General features: G+C 42.9%; 1 gene segment (V, D, J or C); it reads right to left on the reverse strand.

Moving 5' to 3' along the window:
• Positions 1–2,554: 2,554 nt before the first annotated feature.
• LOC122455152 lies at positions 2,555–8,997 on the reverse strand. The segment is given in 3 exon segments: positions 2,555–2,594; positions 8,542–8,847; positions 8,930–8,997. Coding segments are annotated over 3 exon segments (357 nt in total).
• Between the last annotated feature and the right edge of the window lie 4,508 nt (positions 8,998–13,505).

The following is a 13,505-nucleotide window of genomic DNA, read 5'->3' on the forward strand; positions in this document are numbered from 1 at the left end:
CAGGGGGATAGAAGGTCTACACGTGAGCCACAAGCAGCTAAGGAGATGGCAACAGGGACATACATGCCAATAATCACTCTAAATGTGAATAGACTAAATGCTCCAGCCAGAAGACACTGTCGGAGAGCAGATATGAAAATAAGACCCATGTATAGTCTGTCTATAAGAAACTCACTCCAGACCCAAAGACACACATAAACTGAAAGTGAGAGGACGGAAAAATATATTCCATACAAATGGGAGGCAAAAGAAGGCTGGAGTAGCAATCCTCATATCAGACAATGTAGGCCTTAAAATAAAGAAGATTACAAGAGATAAGGAAGGACACTGCATAATGATCAAGACATCAGTCCAAGAGGAAGACATAACAATTGTAAATATCTATGCGCCCAACATAGGAGCACCTCTATACTTAAGACAAACACTAACAGACATAAAAGGAGAAACTGACAGGAACACAATAATAGTAGGAGACTTTAACACCCCTCTTACACCAATGGACAGATCATCAAAATAGGAAATCAATAAGGAAACACAAGTCTTATATGATACATTAGAAGAGATGCTGAGATTAGCTAGATTATCTTCAGGGCATTCCATCTAAATGCAGAAGAATATACTTTCTTTTCAAGTGCACATGGAACATTCTCCAGGATAGACCATATCTTGGGTCGCAAATCAAACCTCAATAAATTTAAGAAAATTGAAGTCATATTAAGCATTCTCTGACCTCAATGCTATGAGACTAGATATCAATTACAAGAAAAAACTGTAAGAAACACAAACACATGGAGATTAAACAACACATTTCTAAATAACCAACAGGTTACTGAAGAAATCAAAAGGGAAATCAAAATATTTCTAGAAACAAATGACAATGAAAACACAACTCAAAAGCTATGGGATGCAGCAAAAGCAGTTTTAAGAGGGAAGTTTATAGCAATACAATCCTACCTCAAGGAACAAGAAAAACATCCAACGGACAACCAAACTTTATGCCTAAAACAACTGGAAAAAGAAGAGTAAAATTATCAGAAGGAAAGAAATCATAAACATCAGAGCAGAAATAATTTAAAAAGAAATGAAAGAAACAATAGTAAAGATTAATAAAACTAAAAGGCGGCTCTTTGAGAAGATAAACAAAATTGACAAGCCTTTAGCCAGACTCATCAAGAAAAAAGAAAGAAGAATGAAATCAATAAAATAAGAAATGAAAAAGGCGAGGTGCAACAGAGAATGCAGAAATACAAAGGATTGTAAGAAACTATTATGAACAAATACATGGCAGTAAAATGGATAACCTGGACGAAATGGACAGATTCTTAGAAACGTTCAATCTTCCAAGACTGAACCAGAAAGAAAAAGAAATGATTAATAACCCAATTACAAGCACTGAAATTGAAGTTATAATCAATATCTCCCCCAAAACAAAAGCCCAGGATCAGATGGCTTCACAGGAGAATTTTATTAAACATTTCAGTCAGTTCAGTCGCTCAGTCATGTCTGACTCTTTGCGACCCCATGAATCGCAGCACGCCAGGCCTCCCTGTCCATCACCAACTCCCAGAGTTTACTCAAACTCATGCCCATCAAGTCGGTGATGCCATCTAGCCATCTCATCCTCTGTCGCCCCCTTCTCCTCCGTCCCCCAACCCCTCCCAGCATCAGGGTCTTTTCCAATGAGTCAACTCTTCACATGAGGCGGCCAAAGTACTGGACTTTGAGCTTCAGCATCACTCCTTCCAATGAACACCAGGACTGATCTCCTTTAGGATGGACTGGCTGAATCTCCTTGCAGTCCAAGAGACTCTCAGGAGTCTTCTCCAACACTACAGTTCAAAAGCATCAATTTTTTGGCGCTCAGCTCTCTTCACAGTCCAACTCTCACATCCATACATGACCACTGGAAAAACCATAGCCTTGACCAGACAGACCTTTGTTGGCAAAGTGATGTCTCTGCTTTTTAATATGCTCTCTAGGTTGGTCATAACTTTTCTTCCAAGGAGTAAGCATCTTCTAATTTCATGGCTGCAGTCACCATCTGCAGTGATTTTGGAGACCCCACCCCCCCGCCAAAAAAAAAGTCTGATACTGTTTCCACTGTCTCCCCATCTATTTCCCATGAGGTGATGGGACCAGATGCCACGATCTCAGGTCTGAATGTAAAGCTTTAAGCCAACTTTTTCACTCTCCTCTTTCACTTTCATCAAGAAGCTTTTTAGTTCCTCTTCACTCTCTACCATAATGGTGGTGTCATCTGCACATCCGAGGTTATTGATATTTCTCCTGGCAATCTTAATTCCAGCTTGTGCTTCTTCCAGCCCAGCGTTTCTCATGATGTACTCTGCATAGAAGTTAAATAAGCAGGGTGACAATATACAGCCTTGACATACTCCTTTTCCTATTTGGAACCAGCTGTTGTTCCATGTCCAGTTCTAACTGTTGCTTCCTGACCTGCATACAGGTTTCTCAAGAAGCAGGTCAGGTGGTCTGGTATGCCCAGAGAAGAGCTAGTGCCTATCCTTCTAAAACTCTTTCAAAAAATAGCAGAGGTATCAGCACTTCCAAACTCATTCTACAGGACCACCATCACCCTGATAACAAAACCAGGAAAGACAACACACACACACAAAACTAGAGGCCAATATCACTGATGAACATAGATGTAAAAATCCTCAAGAAAATTTTAGCAAACAGAGTTCAGCAACACATCAAAAAGCTCATACACCATGATCAAGTTGGGTTTATTCCAGGAATGCAAAAATTCTTCAGTATGTGCAGATAAATCAATGTGATGCATGATATTAACAAACTGAAAGATAAAAACCGTATGATTATTTCAATAGATGCAGAAAAAGCCTTTGACAAAATTCAGCATCCATTTATAATTAAAACTCTTCAAAAATGGACATAGAAGGAACCACTTCAACATAGTAAAGGCCATATATGATAAGCCTACAGCAAACATTATTCTCAGTGGTGAAAACCTGAAAGCATTCCCCCTAAGATCAGGCCACTTGATGAATGTGAAAAAAGAGAGTGAAAAAGTTGGCTTACAACTTAACATTCAGAAAACTAAGATCACGGCATCTGGTGCCATCTCTTCATGGCAAATAGATGGGGAAGCAGTTGGAACCAGTGACAGACTTTATTTTTTGGGCTACAAATTCACTGCAGATGGTGACTGCAGCCATGAAATTAAAAGGCGCTTGCTCCTTGGAAAAAAAAGTATGGCCAAACTAAACAGCATAGTAAAAAGCAGAGATATTACTTTGCCAACAATGGTCTGTCTCGTCAAAGCTGTGGTTTTTCCAGTAGTCATGTGTAGATGGGAGAGTTGCAGTATAAAGAACCCTGATCCCAAAGAACTGATGCTTTGAACTGTGGTGTTGGAGGAGACTCTTGAGAGTTCCGTAGACTGAAAGGAGATCCAACCAGTGCATCCTAAAGGAAATCAGGCCTGGATATTCATTGGAAAGACTGATGTTGAAGCTGAAACTCTAATACTTTGGCCACCTGATGCAAAGAGCTGACTCATTTGAAAAGACGCTGATGCTGGGAAACATTGAAGGCAGGAGGAGAAGGGAACGACTGGGGATGAGATGGTTCTGAGGGAGTCAGTTCCTAGGCTGGTTGATGAGAACTCTGGGGTCCCCAAGGATAGAGTGCTCTGAGGTTCTTGAGGAGGAGATAAGGGGCTGGGCTGGACTTCTCATGCAGGTGGAAAGGACAAACTCCCCCCTGCCCCCCAACATTCCTTAGTCTTAGTCGCATAAAACGTTTTTATCTTTAAGCCTGGAACTGATGATTACACAACAAACAACTCAGTTTAAACTGTGTGAAAAGGATTCTATAACAACAATGTATCCTGCTTGAGGACAGTTCTTCCTTCCTGAAAACCCTCTGGCTAATTGTGTTATCTTAAAATGTAAATTACTGGAGTGGGTTTGGTAAGATCTTTACAACCTCCAGACACTCTTTTGATTCATTGTAATAACTAATTAAAAGGTATATAACTCCATTGCTAACACTAGCGAGGGGGCACTCTTTCTGCCCCTTTCTGATGTATATGTCAGAAGCTTTCTCTATCTCTTTTATAATTTAATAAAAGCTTATTACACCAAAGCTCTGAGCGTTCAAGCCTCGTCTCTGGCCCGGATTGATTCCTTCTCCTCCAGAAGCCAAAAATCCCAGCCTCTTTCATGGTTCAGCAGCCTTTCAGTTGGGTGGCATCACTGACTCAATGGACATGAGTTTGTGTAAACTCCGGGAGTTGCTGGTGGACAGGGAGGCCTGGTGTGCTGCAACCCAGGGTGTCACAAAGCGTCGGATGTGACTGAGTGCCTCAAATGAACTGGAGATCTGGAACAAGACAAGCGTGCCCTCTTTCACCACTGTTATTCAACATAGTTCTGGAAGTCCTAGCTACAGCAATCAGAGAAGAAAAAGAATGAAAGGAATCTAGATGGTAAAAGAAGAAGTAAAGTTCTCACTATTTTCAGATGGCATGATGCTGTCCATAGGACACCCTAAAGATAGTATCAGAAAATTATGACAGCAAACTAGTGAATTTATCAAAGCTGCAGGATACAAACTGAATATACAGAAATCACTTGCATTTCTATATACTAACAATGAAAACTCAGAGAAATTAAGGAATCAATCCCATTCACCATTGCAACAAAAAGAATTAAATATCTAGGAATAAACTTACCTATGGAGACAAAAGAACTCTCCAAAGAAAATAATAGGACACTGAAGAAAGAAATCAAAGATGACATAAACAGATGTAGAGATATTCCATGTTCCTCGGTGGGAAGAATCAATATTGTGAAAATGACTATACTATCAAATGCAATCTACAGATTCAATGTGGTCCCTATCCAACTCCCAAGGGCATTTTTCACTGAACTAAAACAAAATATTTCCCAATTCATGTGGAAACACAAAAGACCCTGAATAGCCAAAGCAGTCTTGAAAAAGAAGAATAGAGTCGAAGGAATCAACCTTCCTGACTTCAGATTATACTACAAAGCTACAGTCATCAAGACAGCATGGTACTGGCACAGAAACAGAAATTTAGAACAATGGAAGAAGATGGAAAGCCCAAAAGTAAACCCATGCACCTAGGAGTACCGTATTTTTGACAAGTGGTGCAAGAATATCCAATGGAGCGATGAGAGCTTCTTCAATAAATGGTGCTGGGAAAACTGGACAGCTACATGTAAAAGAATAAAATCAGAAACACTTCCTAATACCATACACAAAGATAAACTCAAAATGGGTTAAAAACCTAAATGTAAGACCAGAAACTATAAAACTCTTAGAGGAAAACATAGGCAGAACACTCGATGGCAAAAATCAAAGCATGATACTCTGTGACCCATTTCCTGGAGTTATGGAAATAAAAACAAAAGTAAACATGTCGGACTTGATTAAACTTAAAAGCCTTTGCACAGCAAAGGGAACTATAAGCATGGTGAAAAGGCAACACTCAGAACAGGAGAAAATAATAGCAAATGCAACAACTGACAAAGCATTAATTTCCAAAATATACAAGCAGCACACACAACTCAACACCAGAAAGAAACAACCCAATCAAAAAGTTGGAAAAAGACCTAAACAGACATTTCTCCAAAGAAGACATACAGATGGCTAACAAACACATGAAAAGATGCTCAATGTCACTCATTATTAGAGAAATGCAAATCAAATCCACAATGAGATATCACCTCACACCATCAGAACGGCCATCATCAAAAAGTCTACAAATTATAAATTCTGGAGAGGGCATGGAGAAAACGGAATGCTGTTGCACTGTTGGTGGGAATGTAAAGTGATACAGCGACTATGCAAGACAGTATGCTACTGCTGCTGCTAAGTTGCTTCAGCCATGTCTGACTCTGTGCGACCCCATAGACAGCAGCCCACCAGGCTCCTCTATCCCTGGGATTCTCCAGGCAAGAATACTGGAGTGGGTTGCCATCTCCTTCTCCAATGCATGCATGCATGCTAAGTCGTTTCCATCGTGTCTGACTCTGTGTGACACTATGGATAGCAGCCCATCAGGCTCCTCCTCCACAGGATTCTCTAGGCAAGAATACTGGAGGGGGTTGCCATTTCCTTCTCCAGCAAGACAGTATGGAGAGTCCATGAAAAAATTGGAATAAAACCATCATATGACCAAACTTCACTCTTAGGATTATACCCTGAGGAAACCAAACTTGAAAAAAACATATGTAACCCAGTGTTCATTGCAGCACTTTTTACAATAGTTAGATAATGGAAGTAACCTAGATGTCCATCGACAGATGAATGGATAAAGAAGTTGTGGTACATATACACAATGGAATATTACTCAGCCATAAAAAGGAATGCATCTGAATCACTTCTGATGAGGTGGATGAACCTAGAACCTATTACACAGAGTTAAGTAAGCCAGAAAGCAAAGATAAATATCATATTCTAATGTATATGTAATGGAGAAAATGGAATCTAGGAAACTGGTACTAAAGAAGTTATTTACAGGGCAACACAATTGCACTCATCTCACACATTCACAAAGTAATGCTTAAAATTCTCCAAGCCAGGCTTCAAGAGCTCATGAACTAAGAAATTCCAGATGTTCAAGCTGGTTGTAGAAAAGGCAGAGGAGCCAGAGATCAAATTGCCAACATCCACCCCATCATCGAAAAAGCAAGAGAGTTCCAGGAAAACATGTTTCTGCTTTACTGACCATGCCAAAGCCTTTGACTGTGTGGATCAAAATAAACTCTGGAAAATTCTGAAAGAGATGGGAATACCAGACCATCTGACCTGCCTCTTGAGAAACCTGTATGCAGGTCAGGAAGCAACAGTTAAAACTGGACATGGAACAACAGACGTTCCAAATAGGAAAAGGAATACGTCAAGGCTGTATATGGTCATCCTGCTTATTTAATTTATATGCAGAGTACATCATGAGAAATGCTGGGCTTGATGAAGCACAAGCTGGAATCAAGATTGCCGGGAGAAATATCAATAACCTCAGATATGCAGATGACACCACCCTTATGGCAGAAAGTGAAGAAGAAGTAAAGAGCCTCTTGATGAAAGTGAAAGAGGAGAGTGAAATAGTTGGCCTAAAGCTCAACATTCAGAAAACAAAGGTCACGGCATCCAGTCCCATTACCTCATGGCAAATAGATGGACAAACAGTGGAAACAGTGGCAGACTTAATTTTTGGGAGTTCCAAAATCACTGCAGATGGTGACTGCAGGCATGAAATAAAAAGATACTTACTTCTTGGAAGAAAAGTTATGACCAACCTAGACAGCATATTAAAAAGCAGAGGCATTACTTTGTCAGCAAAGGTCCATCTAGTTAAGGCTATGGTTTTTCCAGTAGTCGTGTATGTATGTGTGAGTTGGACTATAAAGAAAGCTGACCACCGAAGAATTGATGCTTTTGAACTGTGGTGTTGGAGAAGACTCTTGAGCATCTCTTGGACTGCAAGGAGATCCAACCAGTCCATCCTAAAGAAGATCACTCCTGGATGTTCATTGGAAGGACTGATGTTGAAGCTGAAACTCCAATACTTTGGGCCCCTGATGCGAAGAGTTGACTCATTGGAAAAGAGCCTGATGCTGGGAAAATTGAAGGCAGGAGGAGAAGTGGACGACAAAGGATGAGATGGTTGGATGGCATCAGTGACTCAATGGACATGAGTTTGCTGATGGACAGGGAGGCCTGGCATGCTGCGATTCATGGGGTCACAAAGAGTCAGACACGACTGAGCGACTGAACGGAACTAAATGGAGCAACAGGTAGAGAAGAGCCTTACGGACATGGGGGGAGGGGAGGAGGGTGAGACGCATGCAGAGAGTAACATGGAAACTTACATCACCATACGCAAAATACATAGCCAATGGGTGTTTGCTGTATGGCTCAGGAAACTCAAATATGGGCTTTGTATCAGCCTATAGCGGTGGGTTGGGGAGGGAGATGGGAGGGAGGCTCAAAAGGGAGGGGATACATGTATACCTGTGGCTGATTCATGTTGAGATTTGACAAAAAAGAGTAAAAGTCTGTAAGCAAATATCCTTCAATAAAAAGTAAATAAATAAAAAAACTGATGGTGAGACTCAGAGTTGTATTGACCTCTTTGACAAGAAGAAAAATAAAACAGAAAACACACAATTACTGAGTATTGGATTACATGTGTGTGTTGTTATATGATCCATACAGACAGATCTGTCTATCTCTATATATATATATACACTCACACACACAACTAACTTAGAGGCAAAACAAAAACTACGTAAAGATTAATGAAAGCAGTATAGACCACAAAAATGGAACAGTGAGGACACAAAAGAGGTTTCCAGGGAATCGCTGGGCGGGACGAGAAAACCAGATTCAAACAAGAGTTCCCTCCTGGCCCCCCCGGGGCACCTGCTCCTGCGCGCAGTCCTGAACGTGGTGGGCCCTGAGCGCCCCCTGGTGGTCGTGGGCCCCCATGCAGGGAGGTTTTTGTCTGGGCTCTCTCTGACTTCCCCTCACTGTGTCTTGCACAGTAATACACGGCCGTGTCCTCAGGTGTCACGCTGCTCAGTGAGAGAGAGACTTGGCTCTTGGAGGTGTCCCTGGTGATGCTGAGCCGGGATTTCAGGGCTGGGTTATAGCATGTGCTTCCACTATAACCTATTGCACCAACCCACTCCAGCGCCTTCCCTGGAGCCTGGCGGATCCAGCCTACACTATTGCTGCTTAATGAGATTCCAGAGACAGCGCAGGTGAGGGAGAGGGTCTGTGAGGGCTTCACCAGGCTGGGTCCCGACTCCTGCAGCTGCACCTGGGACAGGACCCCTGTGGACAGAGAGAAACACCGTGACTCACGGGCTCAGATGCAGCTTCCCCACGTGCCCATGTCTGATCCAGAGACACTCACCGCTGGGAGCTGACAGCACGAAGAGGAAGGTCCACAGTGGGCTCATCTTCGAGCAGATGAGAGTCACCGCTCCTGAAATCTCTTCAAGCCTGAGGAGGAGCCTGAATTTAAGTGACCTGGTGCTTTGTTTCCAGCCTGTGACCTGAGTGGATCTTTGCATGTGGGAGGGGCCTCTGCATAAAAAGCAGAAAGCAGTGAAAGGAGGTTCAGTCTATGGACCTCGCCCTGTGAGGAGGATGCTCACTGTTCAATCAGAGAACTCAGCCCCTCCTGCGGTCCCCCTCCCCCTGCCAGGAAGACTGTTTATGGAGGAATGGAATGATGAGGGAGGGTTGTTCGGGAAAAATGATGCTGTCAGGGAACAATGGCAGATTTTGGGAAGAGACTTTAACCCCAGGGAGGTGTTTACCTTCACTCAACAAAAGCCCACCACACATTCAGGGACCACCCAGGTATCAGACACAAACTCTTTTTTTTTTTTTTTTCTTTTCTGATTAGCTTATGTTTGCTTACTCCATATTCAAACATTAGAGACAAAATATACAAGTCATAATCACATTGAATTCAAATTGAGTTGAGTCCAATTTAATGTTTATCAGAATTCCCAAAGCATTTATATTTCCCTTACCTTCTATGAATATTTTTTCATCTGGAACAGTTTAAATACTCTCAAGAATCACACTAGAGATGGTTTATTCACAGTAATTAAACACAGCATTAACTTTGTGGACAAAGTACATGTTTCTGCTGAGAAGCCCATCTTCCCAGCATGGCTGAGTTGCCAGTGGGCTGTCTCACACTGTCCTGTGCACAACTCAGTGACTGCAGGAGCTTGTGAACCTCAGGACCCTCACCCTGCGTGTGGACACTGCGGACCCCAAGGCTACCGAGGACTGAGGACAGACAGCACCCGGGAGCTCCTCAGTGCTCCAACATGCTGGGCAGGTGCCCTGCTCACTCTGCACACACTCCCTCCTCCTCCAAGTGCTTATTCCTTCCTCTCTGTGTCCCTGCCGTGAGATGGGAGCTCAGGGAACATAGTCCCCACCACAGTGGTGAGAGGACACGCATGGTTCTTGGAGGTAAACCTTCAGAGTGAATGGCGTGCAGTGTGAGGGCGGCATGGTCAGAGGAAAGCCCCTCCTCAGGAAGCAGGTTCCCTTGAAAACCCCACTGAGAGCAGCTTTCCCAAGCCCAGGGTCTCCGTGACCTGGACTGAGCCTGAGGTCCTCTGAGTCAGCAGTGCTGGAGAGCAGAGCTCAGGCCCCCCGTCTCCCTGTGGCCCTGAGGCTGTGGCCTCGCACCTGCATCCTGGCTGTGAGCATGTAGACTGGGGATGACAGCCGTCACCTCGTGTCTGGACTTTAGGTGGGTTTTCCGGGGGTGGTTAGTGCTGCCATCAGTGGTGCTATCTCTCTTGGAGCCAGAAAAGACCGGTGTGAGTCCCCATCTCTGACTGACACCCTGTCCATGTGACCCTGGTCCACTCCTTCCTGAGATGTCAACACTGCAGCTTTGGGGCAGGTCAGCTCTCCCTCAGCCCAGGGATCTCAGCTGTGTATCGGCTGAATTGGAAACTGCTGTCTATGAAAAGCCCTATCCTCCATCCCGTTTCATGAGGAGAGTCCTAAATGGACCATATTGCTTCTGTCTTTTCAATAATATTGGTTGTTGTTGCTGTTCAGTCGCTAAGTCATGTCTGACTCTTTGTGACCCCACGGACTGCAGTTCCCTGTCCTTCACCATCTCCCAGAGCTTGTTCAAACTGATGCCATCCAACCATCTCATTCTGTCATCTCCTTCTTCCTCTGCCTTCTATCTGTCCCAGCATCAGTGTCTTTTCCCATGAATTGGCTCTTCCCATCAAGTGGTCACAGTATTGGAACTTCAGCTTCAGCATCAGTCCTTCCAATGAATATTCAGACTGATCTCCTTTAGGATGGACTGGTTTGATCTCCTTGCAGTCTCAGGGACTCTCAAGAGTCCCACAGTTCAAAAGCATCAGTTCTTCAGCTCCCAGCCTTCTTTATGGTCCAACTCTCACATCCTTACATGACTAACGGACAAACCAAGGCTTTGACTATATGGACTGTTGCTGACAAAGTCATGTCTCTGCTTTTTAATACACTGTCTAGGATTGTTAGAGCTTTTCTCCCAGCAGTAAGTGTCTTTTAGTCTCATGGCTTCAGTCATCATCCACAGTCATTCTGGACCCCAAGAAAATAAAGACTTTCACTGATTCCGTTGTTTCCCTATATATGTCATGAAGTCATGGGTCCTCATGCCATGATCTTAGTAATTTGAATGTTGAACTTTAAGCCAGCCTTTTCACTCTCCTCTTTCACCTTTATCAAGAGGTTCTTTAGTTCCTCTTCAGCTTCTGCCATAAGAGTGGTGTCATCTGCATATCTGAGGTTATTGACATTTCTACTGGAAATCTTGATTTCAGGTTGTGATTCCTACAGCTCGGCATTTGTGTGATGTACAAGGCATGTAAGTTAAATAAACACGGTGACAATAGAGAGCCTTGATTCATTCCTTTCTTATTCTTGATCCAGTCTCTTCTTCCATGATCTGTCCTAGCTATTGCCTCTTGACCTGTATACACATTTTTCAGGAGGTAGGTGATGTGGTCTGGTATTGCCATCTCTTTAATAATTTTCCATGCTTTGTTGTGATCCACACAGTCATAGGCTTTAGCATAGTCATGAAGCATTAGTAGATTTTTTCTTTTAATTCTTTGCTCTTTTATGATCCAAATGTTGTTGGCAATCTGATCTCTGGTTCCATTGCCTTTTCTAATCCAGCTTGTACATCTGGAAGTTCTCAGTTCATGTGCTGTTGAAGCCTCGCTGGGAGGATTTTGAGCATGGCCTTGCTAGCATGTGATGTGAGTGCAATTGTGCAGTAGTTTGACCATTCTTTGGTGTTGCCCTTCTTTGGGATTGGAATGAAAACTTTTCCAGTGCTGTGGCCACTGCTGAGTTTTCCAAATTTGCTGGCATATGGAGTGCAGCACTTTCACAGCATCATCTTTTAAGATTTGAAATAGCTCAATTGGAATTCCATCACTCCCACTAGCTTTGTTTGTAGTGATGCTTCCTAAGGCCCACTTGACTTCACTTTCCAGGATATCTAGCTCTAGTTGAGTGATCACACCACTGTGATTATCTTTGTCATGAAGATCTTTTTCCTACACCTCTTCTGTGTATTCTTGCCGCCTCTTCTTAATATCTTCTGCTTCTGTTAGGTCCCTACCATTTCTGTGCTTTATTATGCCCATCTTTGCATGAAGTGTTCCCTTGGTATCTCTAATTTCCTTGAAGAGATCTTTAGTCTTTCCCATTCTGTTGTTTTTCTCTATTCCTTTGCATTGTTCACTTAAGAAGTCTTTCTTATCTCTCCTTCCTCTTCTTTGAAATTCTACTATCAGATGGGTATATCATTCCTTTTCTCCTTGGCCTTTCACTTGTCTTCTTTTCTCAGCTATTTGTAAGGCCTCCTGAGACATCTTCTATCTTTTCAATCATATGAGTGAGTAAATTAAATCAGAAAGAACCTGCCCTGCCCGTGTGTAGGTAATAAGACCTTCAAGCAAAGCAGGAAGAGCAAGAATCACAGGACACATCTAGACTCTCTGGTCTGGACCTGAGAAGTGAGCTGATGCTGTGGAGCAGGGGAGGGAAGGTGTGGCATCTGACACCTGGAGCAGGTGAGACTGTTGCTACTCACCAAGGGGCATCAGGGCCTGCATTTGCAGAGATGCCCCGCATCTGACCTGGACACCATGAGCTGGTGGAGTTAGGAGACACATATAATTTCATGTTCCCACAGAAGGAAATATAACAGGTCCCAGGTTCATGGACCTCTTCTGTGCACAGATGTGTTGTGTCCGAACTAGGATCTGTGAGTTCAGTGTGTGAGTTCAGTCTGTCAGTTCAATGTGTGAAGATGTGTCCTCACACCGCAGTATTTTTAATTTGAAATGTCATTTCATTTAATTACACGGAAGTCTGTGGAAAATATTTATAATTAAAATTAAGTATGTCAAAATGTTGCACACTAGCTCATACAAGAAGTGATAAGACATTGATAAATGTGCTCAGTCATGTCTGACTCTTTGAAACCCCTGGGCTGCATCACGCCAAGCTCCTCCGTGCACCAGTATCTCCATTGATGCTATCTAACCACAACATCCTCTATCTTCCCCTCCTCCTTTTGCCTTAAATCTTTCCCAGCATTAGAGTCTTTTTCAATGGCTCAGCTCTTTGCATCAGGTGGCCAATGTATGGGGGCTTCAGCATCAGCATCAGTCCTTCCAAAAATATTTGGGTTGATTTTCTTTTGAATTGACTGGTTTGCTCTCCTTGCAGTCCAAGGGAAACTGAAGACTCTTTTCCAGCAGCACATTTCATTTACATCAATTTTTCAGCTCTGTACTTCAATAGAGCCCTTTAAAATGAAGATTCTCCTAGATATGGTGGACTCTCTTCATTGTAGGAACACACAGCAGACCCAAGACCTTCAAAACAAGCCATGACCTTACACAATGGACACCTAGCACCCAAGTTTCTGG

The sequence above is a fragment of the Cervus canadensis genome, chromosome 17 (genome assembly GCF_019320065.1).
Source record: "Cervus canadensis isolate Bull #8, Minnesota chromosome 17, ASM1932006v1, whole genome shotgun sequence".
Lineage (NCBI taxonomy): Eukaryota > Metazoa > Chordata > Mammalia > Artiodactyla > Cervidae > Cervus > Cervus canadensis.